Below are 14,109 nucleotides of genomic sequence, written 5' to 3' on the forward strand. Positions count from 1 at the left end.
TAATACCATCCGGGTTTCCAGGAATGGGGAAGCGGTGACGCCCCTCACCCAAAACAATTATATAATGGGTTTCTTTCAGCAAGCTGCATGTTTGGAAATGTCCACAAAGGCAGAGGACCACCAGAAAACAGCCTTCAGCACTTGACAGCACACCCAATATTGTTCCTGCAAAGCCTGTAGCTGAGCTGGTACGAGAATCAAAAGGGTTCAACTATACAGACAGGTTGCATTCCCTAAAGAGCAGCAGCAAACTAAATGGAGCCACAACTGAGGAACATACATTGTTAGCAGAAAACTCAAGATTCATTATTGATCAAGAAAGCAGGTACCTTTGGTGATAAGACTTTAATTAAATCATTTAAAAATCGAAACTTTCCAACTTCATTCTGAAACCGTTTGCCACAATTGTTCATGCACGTATCCAACACCTGCAGGAAAAGATTACGTTAAAGAGAGAGACTACAGGTAGATAATTTAATTTCCTTTCTTTCTCGTTGCACATTTAGAGCAGTGAGGAATCCAGGCAGGATCGTGCAGTGCTGCGTTTGCAGGACATGGGAAGCAGGGAGACCACCAGCATCCGTGATGACTACATGTGCAGCTTCTTACAGACCACATTAAGGAGTTGGAGCTGGAGCTGGACGAACTCCAGGTCATTCAGGAGCCTGAGGGGTTGATTGACAGGCAAGACAGGGAGGTAATTACATCCAAGATGAAGGACACAGGTAAGTGGGTGAACGTCAAGAGGGAGAAAGGGGATCGGCAGCCAGTGTAGAGTATCCCTGTGGCCATATCCTCAGTTACAGGTACACCACTTTGCATACAGTTGGGGCAAAATGACCTAGCAAAGGAAAGCCACACCAGTCAGGTCTCCACCCGTGACTCAGAAGGGAAGGTGGGAGAGGTGGGGTATGCAGTAATAGCGGATTCAATAGTTGGGGAACAGACAGGGGGTTCTGTGGAGAAGAATGAGATTCCCAGATGGCACATTGCCTCCTGGGTGCCAGGATCAGGGACATCTCAGATCAAGTCAACGCCATTCTTAAGTGAGGTAAGCAGCCGAAGGTCATGGCCCACACTGGTGCTAATGACACCGTTAGGAAGGGTGACTGGGTCCTGCGAAGTGAGTTCAGGGAGTTGGGTGCCAAGTTAAAGGACAGGCCCTCCAGGGCTGTGATCTCAGGATTGTCACCCATGCTAGATGCTAATGAGGCCAGAAATAGGAAGATGGAACAGCTTAACATGTGGCTAAGGAGACGGTGCAGAGGGAGGGTTCAGTGTTTTGGACAACTGAGCTCTCTTCTGGGGAAGTGGGGAATGGTAGAGACTGGAGAGGATTAATATCCTTGGCAGAAAGTTTGCTACTGCTACACGGTGGCAGGGGAGGGGGGATTAAACTAGAGTTGCAGGGAGAGGGAACCAAAGTGCCAGAGCTGATAGTGGAGTGGTTGTGGGGAAATATATTGTTAGGCGGATGAACACTATCTCACTTTTTAAATATGTTATTTCTCTTTTTGCACAATTTTTAATCTATTCAATATACATATACTGTAATTGATTTACCTATGTGTTATTATTGTTTTCTTCTGTATTATGTATTGTATTGAACTGCTGCTGCTAAGTTAACAAATTTCCTGATACATGCCGGTGATAATCAACCTGATCCTGATTCAGGGCAGGGATCAGCAGGTGGAATTACGACACTGGAGCCATTAGTGAGATTTGGTTACAGGAGGAGCAGGACTGGCAGCTCAATGGTTCAGCTTACCGTTGTTTTTGGAGGTGATTCAGCAGCACGGGTTAAAGGGGAAGGAAAAATATCACGGCCGTGCTCAGACAGGAAAGACTGCAGAGGCTAAATGTGTGGAGCTGAGGAACAAGAAAGGGCTGACCACATTAATGGGCTTACATTATAGACAACCCGATACCCAATGGGATTTAGAGGAACAAAATTGTAGGGAGATCGCAGACTATTGCAAGAAACACAAGGTTATGACTGTGGGTGATTTTAACTTTCCACATATTCACTGGGACTCCCATACTGTAAAAGAGCTAGATAGGATACAGTTTGTCAAATATTTTCAGGAAAGTTTCCTTAATCAACACAGAGTTCCCAATTAGAGAAAGTGTGACACTATTAGGAAATGAGACAGAGCAGGTCCAGGAGTACGCTTTGCATCTCGTCATTATAATGCTGTTTTCTGGCAAATGTGTACTTGGTAAGTGAAAAGTGAAATTTTGAGTGTAGGGTTTGTATGTTCCTGTCAGAATAAAATGCAAGGATAACAAGTTTAGGGAAGTTTGGTTTTCGAACGATATTGAGGTCTTGGTTATGAAGGAGGTGCACAGTAGGTATAGGCAGGAAGGAACAAATGAGATTCTTAAGTAGTGCAAGAAATGCAAGGGAACATAAAATTGATCCCCTGGAAGATCAGAGTAGTTATCTATGCATTGTACCAAAAACAATGGAGATCCCAAATGGATTTTTGCATCTATCTTTACTCAGGAGACGGACAAAGAATCTATAGAAGTGAGGCAAAGCAGTGGTGAAGTCATGGACTCTACACAGATTACAGAGGGGGAGGTGTCTGCTGTACTGAGAAAAATTAGAGTGGATAAATTCCCAGGCCTGACAAGGTGTTCCCTTGGACCATGTGGGAGGCAAGTGCAGACACTGCAGGGGCCCAGCAGAGATATTTAAATATCCTTAGCAATGGGTGTGGTGTTGGGAATAAGCCAGGAAATTATAGGCCGGTGAGTCTAACATCTGCAGTGGTTAAATTATTGGAAATTATTCTAAGGGACCAGATATGTAAGTATTCGGATAGACACAGACCTATTAGGGGCAGTCAGCATGGCTTTGTATGTGGAGGGTCATGTCTAACCAACCTTATAGACTTTTTCAAGGAAGTTACCAGGAAAGTTGATAAAGGCAAGGCAGTGGATGTTGCTTACATGGAATTAGCAAGGCCTTTGACAAGGTTCCACATGGTAGGTTGGTCAAGAAGGATCAGCTGCTTGGTTTTGAAGATGAGGTAGTAAATTGGATTAGAAATTGGCTTCGCAGAAGAAGCCAAGGAGCAGCAGCAAATGGCTGCCTCTCTGACTGGAAGCCTGTGACTAGTCAGGTGCTGCAGAGATCAATGCTTCTCATTCCATTGTTGCTTGTCAGCTGTATCAACAATCTGGATGATAATGTAGTGAACTAGATCAGCAGATTTGCAAATGACACCAAGACTGGGGGTGTAGCAGACACTGCAAAAGGATATCAAAGCTTGCAGCATGATTTGCACCAGCTGGAGAAGTAGGTTTAAAAAAATCAAAGATGGAGTTTAATGCAGATAAGAGTGGGCACTTTGGGAGAACAAACCAGGACAGGACTTGTACAATGAATGGTAGGGCACTGAGGAGTTCAGTACAACACAGGGATCTGGAGGGATACAGATCCGTAATTCCTTGAAAGTGGTATTATGAGTAGATAGGGTTGTAAAGGGAACTTTTGGCACATTGGCCTTCATAAATCAAATTACTGAAGACAACAGCTGGGATAGTATGTTGTACAAGAAGTTGATGAGGTCTAATTTGGAGTTTTGTGTGCAATTCTGGTCATCTACCGACAGGAAAGATATCAATGAGATTTAAAGAGTGCAGAGAAAATTTACAAGAATGTTGCCAGGATTTGAAGACCTAAATTATAGGGAAAGGTTGAATCAGTTAGATCTTTATTCCATAGAGTGTAGGGGAATGAGGGGAAATTTGATAGAGGTATGCAGGTTTTTTTTCCACTGAGGTTGGGCAAGACTGAAACCCGAGGTCATGGGCTAAGGGTGAAAGGTGAGGTGTTTAAGGGGAACCTGAGGGGAAACTTCTTCACACAGAGGGTGGTGGGAGTGTGGAACAAGCTGCCAGCAGAAGTGGTGAATGTGGGTTTGATTTCAACATTTAAGAGAAATTTGGATAGGTATGTGGATGGGAGGGCTGTGGAGGTTTATGGTCCAGCTGCAGGTCGATGGCACTATGCAGAATAGTAACTTAGCACTTACTAAATTGGCCAGAGGGCCTGTTTCTGTGCTGTAGTACTCTACGACTATCACATAACTAAAAGTAGAACCAATGGCAGCCAGCTAAAGTCGAAGTTGCATCCATGCAAGGACACTAAAGGTTGAACAATGGTAGCAGACAGTGTTGATTCATTCAGACAATCTGGAGTTTTTGGGATGATTTGGGATTCATACTGTAAGTAAAATGAACTATGAAGAGTGGTGAGTGCAGGAGGCAAATTCAAATTTATGGTTCCCTAAAGAGGTCTATCTCCCTTATGTCTGCACCTATTGTATACTGCTGATAACAGCCAACAACTCCATTATCACTTTATAATGCAACTACCAGGATGCAGAAGATGAAGGAGATCCAAGTTGGTCTTTTCTCCTCTCGTAAGGAAGACAACATTTATATAAAGCAATTTTACTCTGTAACAAATTTAAACTGCAGTTGCCTTGGGAGTAATTGGTGTGATATTGGAAAACAGCTTCATCCACATCCAACTTCTGCTGTAGCTGCCCTTGGATCATTGCATGGGCTAGTGTAGCGACACTTCCTGTACAATCAGTGATGTACTACCCTGGTGGAGTTTATATTAACGTTGTCCTGCTGCTCATTCCATATAAAATTTATACAAATAATCAACAGAAAACCTCACCGTGAGCGCATATAGAGCCTCCTTTTCTTGTGGCGACCGTATTTTGTGACCCAGGAGACGAGTTGCAATCTGTGGGCTTAAGAGAGGAATTTACATTTTACTGGATGCATTTCCCCACTCTTCAATTAACACCTTTCTCTTAAAGAGTTTTTTTTTAATTTTAAAAAGAGTAAGGCCAACCTTCAGGGCCTCAAACTGCCATTTTGTTACTTCTGCTATGATGTTAATATTGTAGAAAGACTCAGGGTGAAGAGAGGCCATTCAGCCAATTTTAACAATGGTGACTCTTTGACAAAAACAATTCAACCAGTCCCATTTCACTGTTCTTTACTCAATGCATTGTATAATTTTCAGGGACTCAGAGGTGAATTGGTGAAAGCAGAGAAGCCCGCAATGTAGTTATGGTATTTATGAGGCCCGTCTAGTTGATCCAAACTGCATACCAGCACAAACTAACAATCTTAGAGAAATACAACATGGAAACAGGACCTCAGCTCAACTCATCCACGCCAAAGTATCAATCAAAGCGAGACCCACTTGCCCATGTTTGCCCCAAATCCCTCTAAACCAGGGGTTCCCCACCAGAGGTCTACACACCCCTCAGTTAATGGTAAGGCTCCATTGCATAAAAAAGGTTAGGAACCCCTACTCTAAGCCTTTCCTATCCAATCTTTTAAAAATTATTTATCTGCCTTAACCACCTTCTCTGACAACTTGTTCCCTATCTTCCAAGAGGACCACAACCTTGTTGTGGTTTGGAGTCCTGTGTATCTCAATGATCCAGAGAGCTATGTTGGCTGGAGTCGGGGCTTTACGCATTGGTTTTTTGTAGGGTCACCCATGCCAAACAGGTCAAAGGGTAGAGGCCAGATTAAGAGTGGTCCACCAGCCCTCCAGGTTCAGGGTTAATAACCCTGACTCGTAAAACAAAATTGTTACAGAAACAGCAACAAAGAATTCTTCTACATCTGAGTGTGATGGTATTCCTGAGTCTCCACCCAAGACTCGCATGACTAACAGTAGTGAAAACCAAACTACTGTTACAATGAAGAGAACCCTAAACATTGCCAAAAGATGGAGGACCTTTATTTCTGCCCTAAATGCCAACAGCGTAACGGGCAGTAGATTGCTCCATATACAGACATGAAGTTGCCCCACAGATCCCTTTAAAACTTTTCGATATCCAATCACCCTATCTATATCCCTCATTTACAGCCTTTAATACAACATGGAACATTTAATACACCTCTAAAAGGTCACCCCTCGGTCTCCAATATTCAAAGGAATAAAGTCTTCCCTATCCCTTATGCCCTTGAATCTTGGCAACATCCATGTAATTCTTCTTTACATTCTCTCCGGTTTAATTACATCCTTTCTATAACATGGAGACCAAAACCATACACAGTACTCCAAGCGTGGCCTTATCAACATCTTGCACAAATGCAAAACTATGTCCTAATTCTTACATTGATTGCCCTGACTGTTAGAAGAACTCAGCAGGTCAGGCAGCATCCGTGAGAAAAGAGTAGCCAACGTTTCGGGCCGAGACCCTTCATCAGGAAAGACCTTCATCGGGTTTGGGCCCGAAACGTTGGCTACTCTTTTCTCACGGATGCTGCCTGATCTGCTGAGTTCTTCCAGCGTTGTGTATGTATTCTTTGATCCACAGCATCTGCAGTTGTATTCTTGTGTTTTGCCCTGACTGTTGAAGGCCAACATGCCAAATGTCTTCTTCACTAGCCGATCTGTCTTCAATGCCACTTTCAGTGAACTACGTGTGTGGTTCAAAGGTTAGCAATGTAGTAACCAAAGCTTTTGCCTCCTATTGGTGCAGTTTGGAGGGCGAAGAGGCCAGAACTAACGGCACACAGAGATCACGGGGAAGGTAACAGACACGGGGTACTGAAATTCTCTTTAGATACTTAAGTTACTTTAGTAACTCATCCCTTTCTTACCCCTCCATCTCTAGATTGACCTGATCGCAGAATCCCTTGATGTATTCCCATTTCTCTTCAGTATTTAGAGGGTTGGTAGCTTTATCTTTAAAAGAAAAACATACAACACAATTAGAAGAAACTGTGTGTTGACAAAACTCCACGTTACCTGGTCTCCTCCATGGCAGATACTGATTGACCTACCAAGTCTTTCTGCTGTACTGCTTTTGTTTCAGACCAGCAACACCTGGAGTGTTGGCCTTTGTGTTATAGATGAAGTATTGAAGTTAAGATTTGCTAAATTATGAAATTATATAAATTTATAAAATTATAGGAGGTACAGACAGATCAAATAGCGGGCATCTTTTTCCCCCAGGGTAGAAATGTTTACTACGAGAGAGAATGCATTTAAGGTATCAGGGAGAAATATTTTTTTTAAAAAGACTGGTGGATGCCGGGAATACACTGCCAGGGGTGGTGGTGAAGGAAGATAAAATCGAAGCTCTTGGTTAGGGATATGAACATGCAGAGGGCAGGGGGATATGGATCACGAGCAGGCAGAAGTTTAATTTTAATTAGTTGACATTAGCTTTATCAGTCTGAGATAGCATAGTCCAAAGGGCCTGTTCATGTGCTTCGTGTTCTCTATATATTCTAACCTTCCACCAACAACAGCAACAACATCGTGTGCAGATTTTATCACTTACCTACAGGAAAGATCCAAATAAGACTGAAAGAGTACAGAGAAGATTTACAAGGATGTTGCCACTTCTAGAGGGCCTAAGTTATAAGGAAAGATTGGATAGGGCTTTATTCCTTGGAATGTAGAAGATCGAGAGGAGATCTGATGAAGGTATACAAAATTAAGAGGGGTATAGATAGAGTAACTGCAAACAGGCTTTCTCCACTGAGTTTGGGTGGGACTACAACTAGGGGTCATGGGTTAAGGGTGAAAGGTGAAAAGTTTAGAGGGAACTTAAACTTCACTCAAGGGCCATGAGTGTTTGTAGAGTGAGCTGTCAGCACAAGTGGTGCATGTGAGCTCAATTTCAATGTTTAGAGAAGTTTGGACAGGTACGTGGATGGTAGGGGTATGGAGGGCTCTGCTCACAATGCAGGCCAGTGGAAGTAGGCAATTTAAATGGCTTGGCATGGACTAGATGGGCTGAAGGGCCTATTTCTATGCTAAACTTTTCTATGACTAACACAGAACAGTACAGCACAGTATGGGCCCTTCAGCCCAGGATGTTCTACTGACTGATTAGCTCCCCTAAACTTTTCTCCACTCACCTTAAATGAATGTCCTGTGGTAATGACCATTGGTGCCCTGGATAAAAGGTGCTGGCTCTCCATTCCATCAATGCCTCTCAATCTTATACACCTCTACCAAGTTGCCTCTCACCCTTCATCATGTTGAAGGGAAAAACCCAAACCTACTCAACCTTTCCTCAGTTAACGTCCTCTCATTCAGGCCGCATCCTGGTGAACCATTTCTGCGTCCTCTCTAAAGCTTCCACAATTTTCCTGTAATAAGGCAACCAGAACTGAAAACAATACTCCATATGTGGTCTAACTCAAGTTTTATAGAGCTGCAACATTACCTCGCATCTCTGAAACTCAATCCCCCAACTAATGAAGGCTAACACATTATATGCCTTCTTAACCACCCTAACAACTTGTTTGGCAACTTTATTCATCCAGACTGCTAATAATCCTGCCATTAAGCTTTAGCTCCACTTTCAACTTCAATCTTCTGAAGTATATCACTTCACACTTTTCCAGATTGAATCCATCAGCCACTACTCCACACAGCTCTGCATCCTGTCAACATCACATTTCTCCCACAGCAGCCTTCCATTCTTCCCACACCTCCAACCTTCATGTCATCTGCAAATACACTAATCCATCGCTCCACCTACTCATCCAACTCATTTATAACCCAAACTCTGTGAGAAACCAAGGAAAGAAGCATCAAGTAACCCATCCCTTTCTTAGTCCAAATTGACCAAATCGCAGAATCCCTTGATGTAGTCCATTTCTCTTCAGGTTCATATAGTATACTGGATCCTGATAGTAAAATAATCTAATTAGACACAAAAAAAAGCTGCTGGTGGAATTCAGCACCTGCAGAGGGAAATGTTTACTAAACCTAGACGAAGGGTCTCAACCCAAAACATTAGCTGTCGATTTCCCTCCATAGATGCTCCTTGACCCACTGCATTCCTCAATCTGTTTGACTTTTTGCTCTAGGTTCCACCATCTGCAGTCTGGTGTTCCTAGACATCACAGATGTTGCACGCTAGACCACAAGGCCATTCAGCCCATCAAGTCTGCCCTGCCATTTCATCAATGCTGATTTAATTATTCCCTCGCATCCCATTTGCCTGCTTTTTCCCCATACCCTTTGACATTATTACTAATCAAGAATGTATCAGCCTCCACATTAAATATATCAAATACCTTGGCCTCCACAGCTATCTGGGCAATGAATTCCACAGATTCACCATCCTCTAGCTAAAGAAATTCCTCCTCACCCGTTCTAAATGGACGTCCTCCTATTCCGAGGCTGTGCCCTCTGGTCCTACACTCTCACACTATAGAAAACATCCTCTCCACATCCACTCTAGTCTCAATGTTTGAGAGGTTTCAATAAGATCCCTCGTCATCCTTCTAGACTCCAGCGAGAACAGACCCCGAGCCATTAAATGCACCTTATACATTAATCCTTTCATTCACAGAAACATTACTGTAAACCTCCTTTGAACCCTCTCCAACGCTAGCACAACCTTCTTTAGATACAGGGCCCAAAACTGCTCACAATACTCCGAATGGATCTTACCAAAGCCTTATAAAACCTCACCGTTATATTCTCACTTTTATATTCTAGTCCTTCGAAATGAATGCTAACACTGCATTTGGCTTCCTTACCTATAAGTTAACCTTCAGGGAATCCTATACTACAACTCCCAAGTCTCTTTGCACCTCTGAATTCTCTCCCCATTCAGAAAATACCTTTCACCTTTATTCCTTCTATCAAGGTGCATGAACATACACTTCCCTATGCTGTATTCCATTTACCACTTATTTCTCCCAAACTGTCCAAGTTCTGCAGACACCCTCCTTCCTCAGCGCTACCTACCCCTCCATATATTTTTGTATCATCCACAAGCCATCCAGATCACTTGAGAAGTAGAAGACCTAACAGGAATCTCCGAGGAGCACGAGGCACTGTCAGCCAACCCCCTTTATTCCCACTCTTTGCCTTCTGCCAGTCAGCCAATCTTCCATCTATGCTAGCACCTTTCCAAAAATAACACGGGCTCCTATATTGTTCAGCAGCCTCCTGTGCGGCACCTTGTCAAAGGCCTTCTGAAAATAATATCCACTTACTCTTCTTTGTTGCTTCCTCAAAGGACTGTCAGGTAAGATTAAGGAAACCACTTTGGCCTTGAGCTATTTATCGTGCACTCCGTAGTCTGAAACCTCATCCTTTATAGACAACAGGTGCAGGAGAAGGCCATTCGGCCCCTTGAGCCAGCACCGCCATTCAATGTGATCATGGCTGATCATACACAATCAGTACCCTGTTCCTGCCTTCTCCCCATATCCCTTGACTCCGCTATCCTTAAGAGTATGATAATGGATGAATATTTTAATGAATCCTTATTAATCTTACCAACCACTCGTCAGGCTAACCACCCTATAGTCTTGTCTCCCTCCCTTATTAAAGTGTAGAGTGACAGCTGTGGTTTTCCAGTCCTCTGCAACCATTCCTGACTCTGATGATTCTTGGAAGATCACTACTAATGCCTCCACATGTGGGATGGAGGAAGGCAATTACCCTCCTGCAAGGCAGTGTCACGCCAGCAAAGAAATGAAGTACCTTCATTCACATGAGCTGCCAGAGGCCAGCAGCAAATACTCCTGGTGCCAGGTTCCCTTCGTCTTTTGAAGCTTATTGTCACCAATTCTGCTCGATGCCACCCCCGCGCTCCCCCCCCAGTGATTATTTAGAGTTAGATCCTTAACACTTGATTTATATACTTGGATAGAGTGTGATCCTGACATCTTAAAAAGGTTGTGTCACTGCTGTTAGACTCCACCAGTATCTCATGATTGATTGAATATGTGGGAATTAAAAGCAGTAAGTGTTGGGTACATGTAAAAGGTCTGGCACCATTGGTGGAAAGAGAAACGGAGTATGGAGTGAAACCTTAACTCTGCTACTCTTTCCACAGCTACTGGCTGACATGCTGTTTTCAGCAATTTCTGCTTTTAATCACTCCAACTACTGTGTAATGTTTATTCTCTTGAATGCAGATAACTAAAACTATATAGCCACTGCCACACTCACAGTTACTCAGCGAGCATTGGGGCCAAACAAAATCATTACATAAGAGTCATTTTTTAAAAAAAAATCTGCCCTCTTCTGCACAGTCAATTTCCCCAGAACCAACCATGCTGCTGAAGTGTGGGAGGGGTTATGTCACAAGTCATTATGTCTGTCTTGTGACTTCCCCATGACTTACTGAAATGCTAACTTCGGCTATAGCTGTTCTCAGTTCAATTTCCAGAGTGAAACATTTTACAACCCTGAACAGTCACAACTTCAAATTAAGCACATCAAGCCTGCAAATCTACTTCCTCTTCATGTCACACAATCAATAACCCACTCAATTAGTGCAGCAGATTAAAATAGGACTCATGAACCAAAAGCACCATCTAGTTGAGGCACAAGGCCAAGTTGATTGAACTGATCCATTAATTCAGATGTTGTATGTTGCAATATAGTTTACTATTAGCACTAATTCAGTGCATGAACATACGGAGACCCTGCTTTGGTACTTTGTGAAAATCAAAAAGAACTGGATTGTAAATTCTGAAGCTATGATAATTTTTAAATATCTGTATAGGAAGTGGAGTTTTTGAACTCCATTGCTAGATTAACACCCTGTACACATCACGGTGTTCCTCACTAACCTTGTGTTTTGGTGTCAGTTGTGGTTCAGTGAAACCCACCTCTCCCAAACCACCAGCATATGAAAATAATCTATCGCCGAACAGAAAAAAGGTGGAAATACTCAGCAGGCCAGGAAGCGGCAATGGAAAGATCCATAGCATTCATTTATGATCTTCTGAACTGGATTTGAAGAATTCAGTACTAGCATTTCAAGAAGAGCACTGAGTTTTTTCCCCCTAGTGAATACTTATTCTTCAACCAACATCTGGTCATGTATCTCAGGAGCCTGCCATGGTTTAAACCCACCCCTCCTCCCCCGCATGTGAGGAAATCTTAAAAAGTAAGCAAACCCCTCCAGACAATATGGGGTAGAGAGATCGCCATCAACCGTAGAGGAGATATGTTAGGCACAACAGATAGATTAAAGCAAACAGGCTGATGCAGAAAGGTAGTCAGAAGCGGGACAAGGACACCAGGTAGGTCCAGTTGGGAATGCATAGGCACTGGTAGCTTGGGCAGATTTATACTGTATGAATCAAACTGTGTTATTGAAACTTAAAAGAGGAGGGTCTTGAATCGGAGATGGGAAGGATAGTGGGAGGACAGCAAGTGGCCCAAGAACGGGAGACGGTGACAACAACGGGGAACTCTAATAGGGAAGGGTGGGGTAGGGATCAGCTCCCACGGGGAGTGGAATGGCAAGAGATTTGCGGGCCACTCAGAAGTCGATCACTTTCTGACCGGGTAGGGGGGTTGGTGGCCAGCGTGTACCAGGAGACGCGGCCGCCTCTTCCCTTGTAGGCAGTTACAAACTACCGAACAGCAACCACGATAGGTCCGGGTTCTCAGACAGGGGCTGCGGCTCGCCCCGTTTTCTCCGGCCCCGCACTTACTCAGCCACGACTCCAACGTCTCTGCTTCCAGGTCCGTCGCCATCTCTCAGACCCGCTGTTCAGCTCCTCCCCAAAAGCACCCGCACCGCCCCCTTTATAAAACATAACAGCAGGGCCGAAAGACCCCACCCCGAGGCCCTCGACTCGAGGGTTGGCTCCGTCCCCAAGGTCTGACCCGCCCTCTCGCTGGCCCTGCCCTCCCATCCGTGATCGATCCGAACTTTTCTTAAACGTTGACATCGAGCTCACGTGAACCGCTTGCGCTAATAGCCCGTCCCACACTCTCACCACCCTCTGAGTGAAGAAGTTCCGCCTCATGTTCCCCTTAAATATTTTACCTTTTACTCGTAATCCTCTAGTTGCAGTCCCACCCGACTTCTGTGGTAAACGCCCGCTTGCATTCACCCTATCTGTACCCCTCATAATTTTGTACACTTCTGTCGAATCTGCCCGCAGTCTTCTCCGTTTTAGGAGCTCAGCCCGTTTCTCATCGATGTATTTATCCAAAGTTTATTAAATGTTGCAATTAAACCTACACTCACCAGTTCTTTTGGCAACTCGCACCACCCTCTGAGTGAAGAAGTCCCCCGAGGTTCCCCTTAAATACTTCACCTTCAATTCTACTTTCACCCAACTTCAGTGGAGAAAGCCTGCTGGCATTTACCTTATCTATACCCTCAATACTGTATAACGATCATCAAATTTACCCTCATTCTCATAAACTCCAGGGAATAAAGTCCGAACCTGTTCAACCTTTCCCCATAACTCAGGTCAACTCCTGGCAATATCCAGGATTTGTGTATCTGTGAACTGGTAATGTGTCTATGACATTGTAATTTTCCTTGGGACCAATAAAATATCTATCCTTGTTAATCTTCTCTATACTCATTCAATCTTACCGACATCTTTCCTGAAGGTAGGTGACCAAACCTCCAAATTTAGCCTCACCTATGTATCATACAACTTCAACATAATATTCCATCTGATGTATTCAATACTGATTCATGAACCCCAATATATCAAAATATCCTGGTGGGTCCTACTGAAATGCAACGCCTTGCACTTGTCTGTATTAAATTCCATCCGCCATTTTCTAAGCTGCTCCAGGTTCCACTGCAAGCTCTGATAGTCTTCTTCACCGTCCACTACCCCTTTATTCTTGGTGTTATCCACACATTTGCTAATCCAGAGGACCAAATTTGTGCCCTGTATTCCTTTTGCTCTTAACATACTTGTAGAATCCCTAGGATTCTCCTTCACCTAGTCTGCTGGGACAACTTCATTTCTTCTATTAGGCATCCTTTTTTTTCTGAACTGTTCTCTTGCATTTCTCATACTCTGTAAATACCCCATATGTTCCTACCTGCTTAGACCTGCTATGTGCCTCCTTTTTTTTCTTAACCAGGGCCTTACTAAGGGAACTTTCCTGAACACATCTGACAAACTCTATCCCACCTAGTCCTTTTACAGCATTAAAGTGGTCATACCTTTCTTGTTCCTCAGTTCCACCCACTAGACAAGTTCTTTAGTCTGTCCTGAGATCTGTTGTGACATTTTCCCTGATTAGTAATGCCACCCCTCCTCTTTCAATCCCTCCCGCTCTGTCACATCTAAAACGGAACC

General features: G+C 43.7%; 1 protein-coding gene across 1 annotated transcript in view; it reads right to left on the reverse strand.

Annotated features, from left to right (window-relative positions):
• The window catches only part of LOC132399414 (ADP-ribosylation factor-binding protein GGA1-like), a 32,078-nt gene extending 19,440 nt beyond the window's left edge, over positions 1 to 12,638 (reverse strand). Inside the window, exons 1-4 of the mRNA XM_059979719.1 lie at positions 12,487 to 12,638; positions 6,655 to 6,739; positions 4,700 to 4,775; positions 330 to 428 (exon numbers count right to left, since the gene is read on the reverse strand). Of these exons, the coding sequence (XP_059835702.1) occupies positions 330 to 428; positions 4,700 to 4,775; positions 6,655 to 6,739; positions 12,487 to 12,529 (303 nt within the window). The 5' untranslated portion in view covers positions 12,530 to 12,638. The remainder of the gene's footprint in view (positions 1 to 329; positions 429 to 4,699; positions 4,776 to 6,654; positions 6,740 to 12,486) is intronic.
• Between the last annotated feature and the right edge of the window lie 1,471 nt (positions 12,639 to 14,109).

Source organism: Hypanus sabinus, chromosome 9, assembly GCF_030144855.1.
Source record: "Hypanus sabinus isolate sHypSab1 chromosome 9, sHypSab1.hap1, whole genome shotgun sequence".
Taxonomy (NCBI): Eukaryota; Metazoa; Chordata; class Chondrichthyes; order Myliobatiformes; family Dasyatidae; genus Hypanus; species Hypanus sabinus.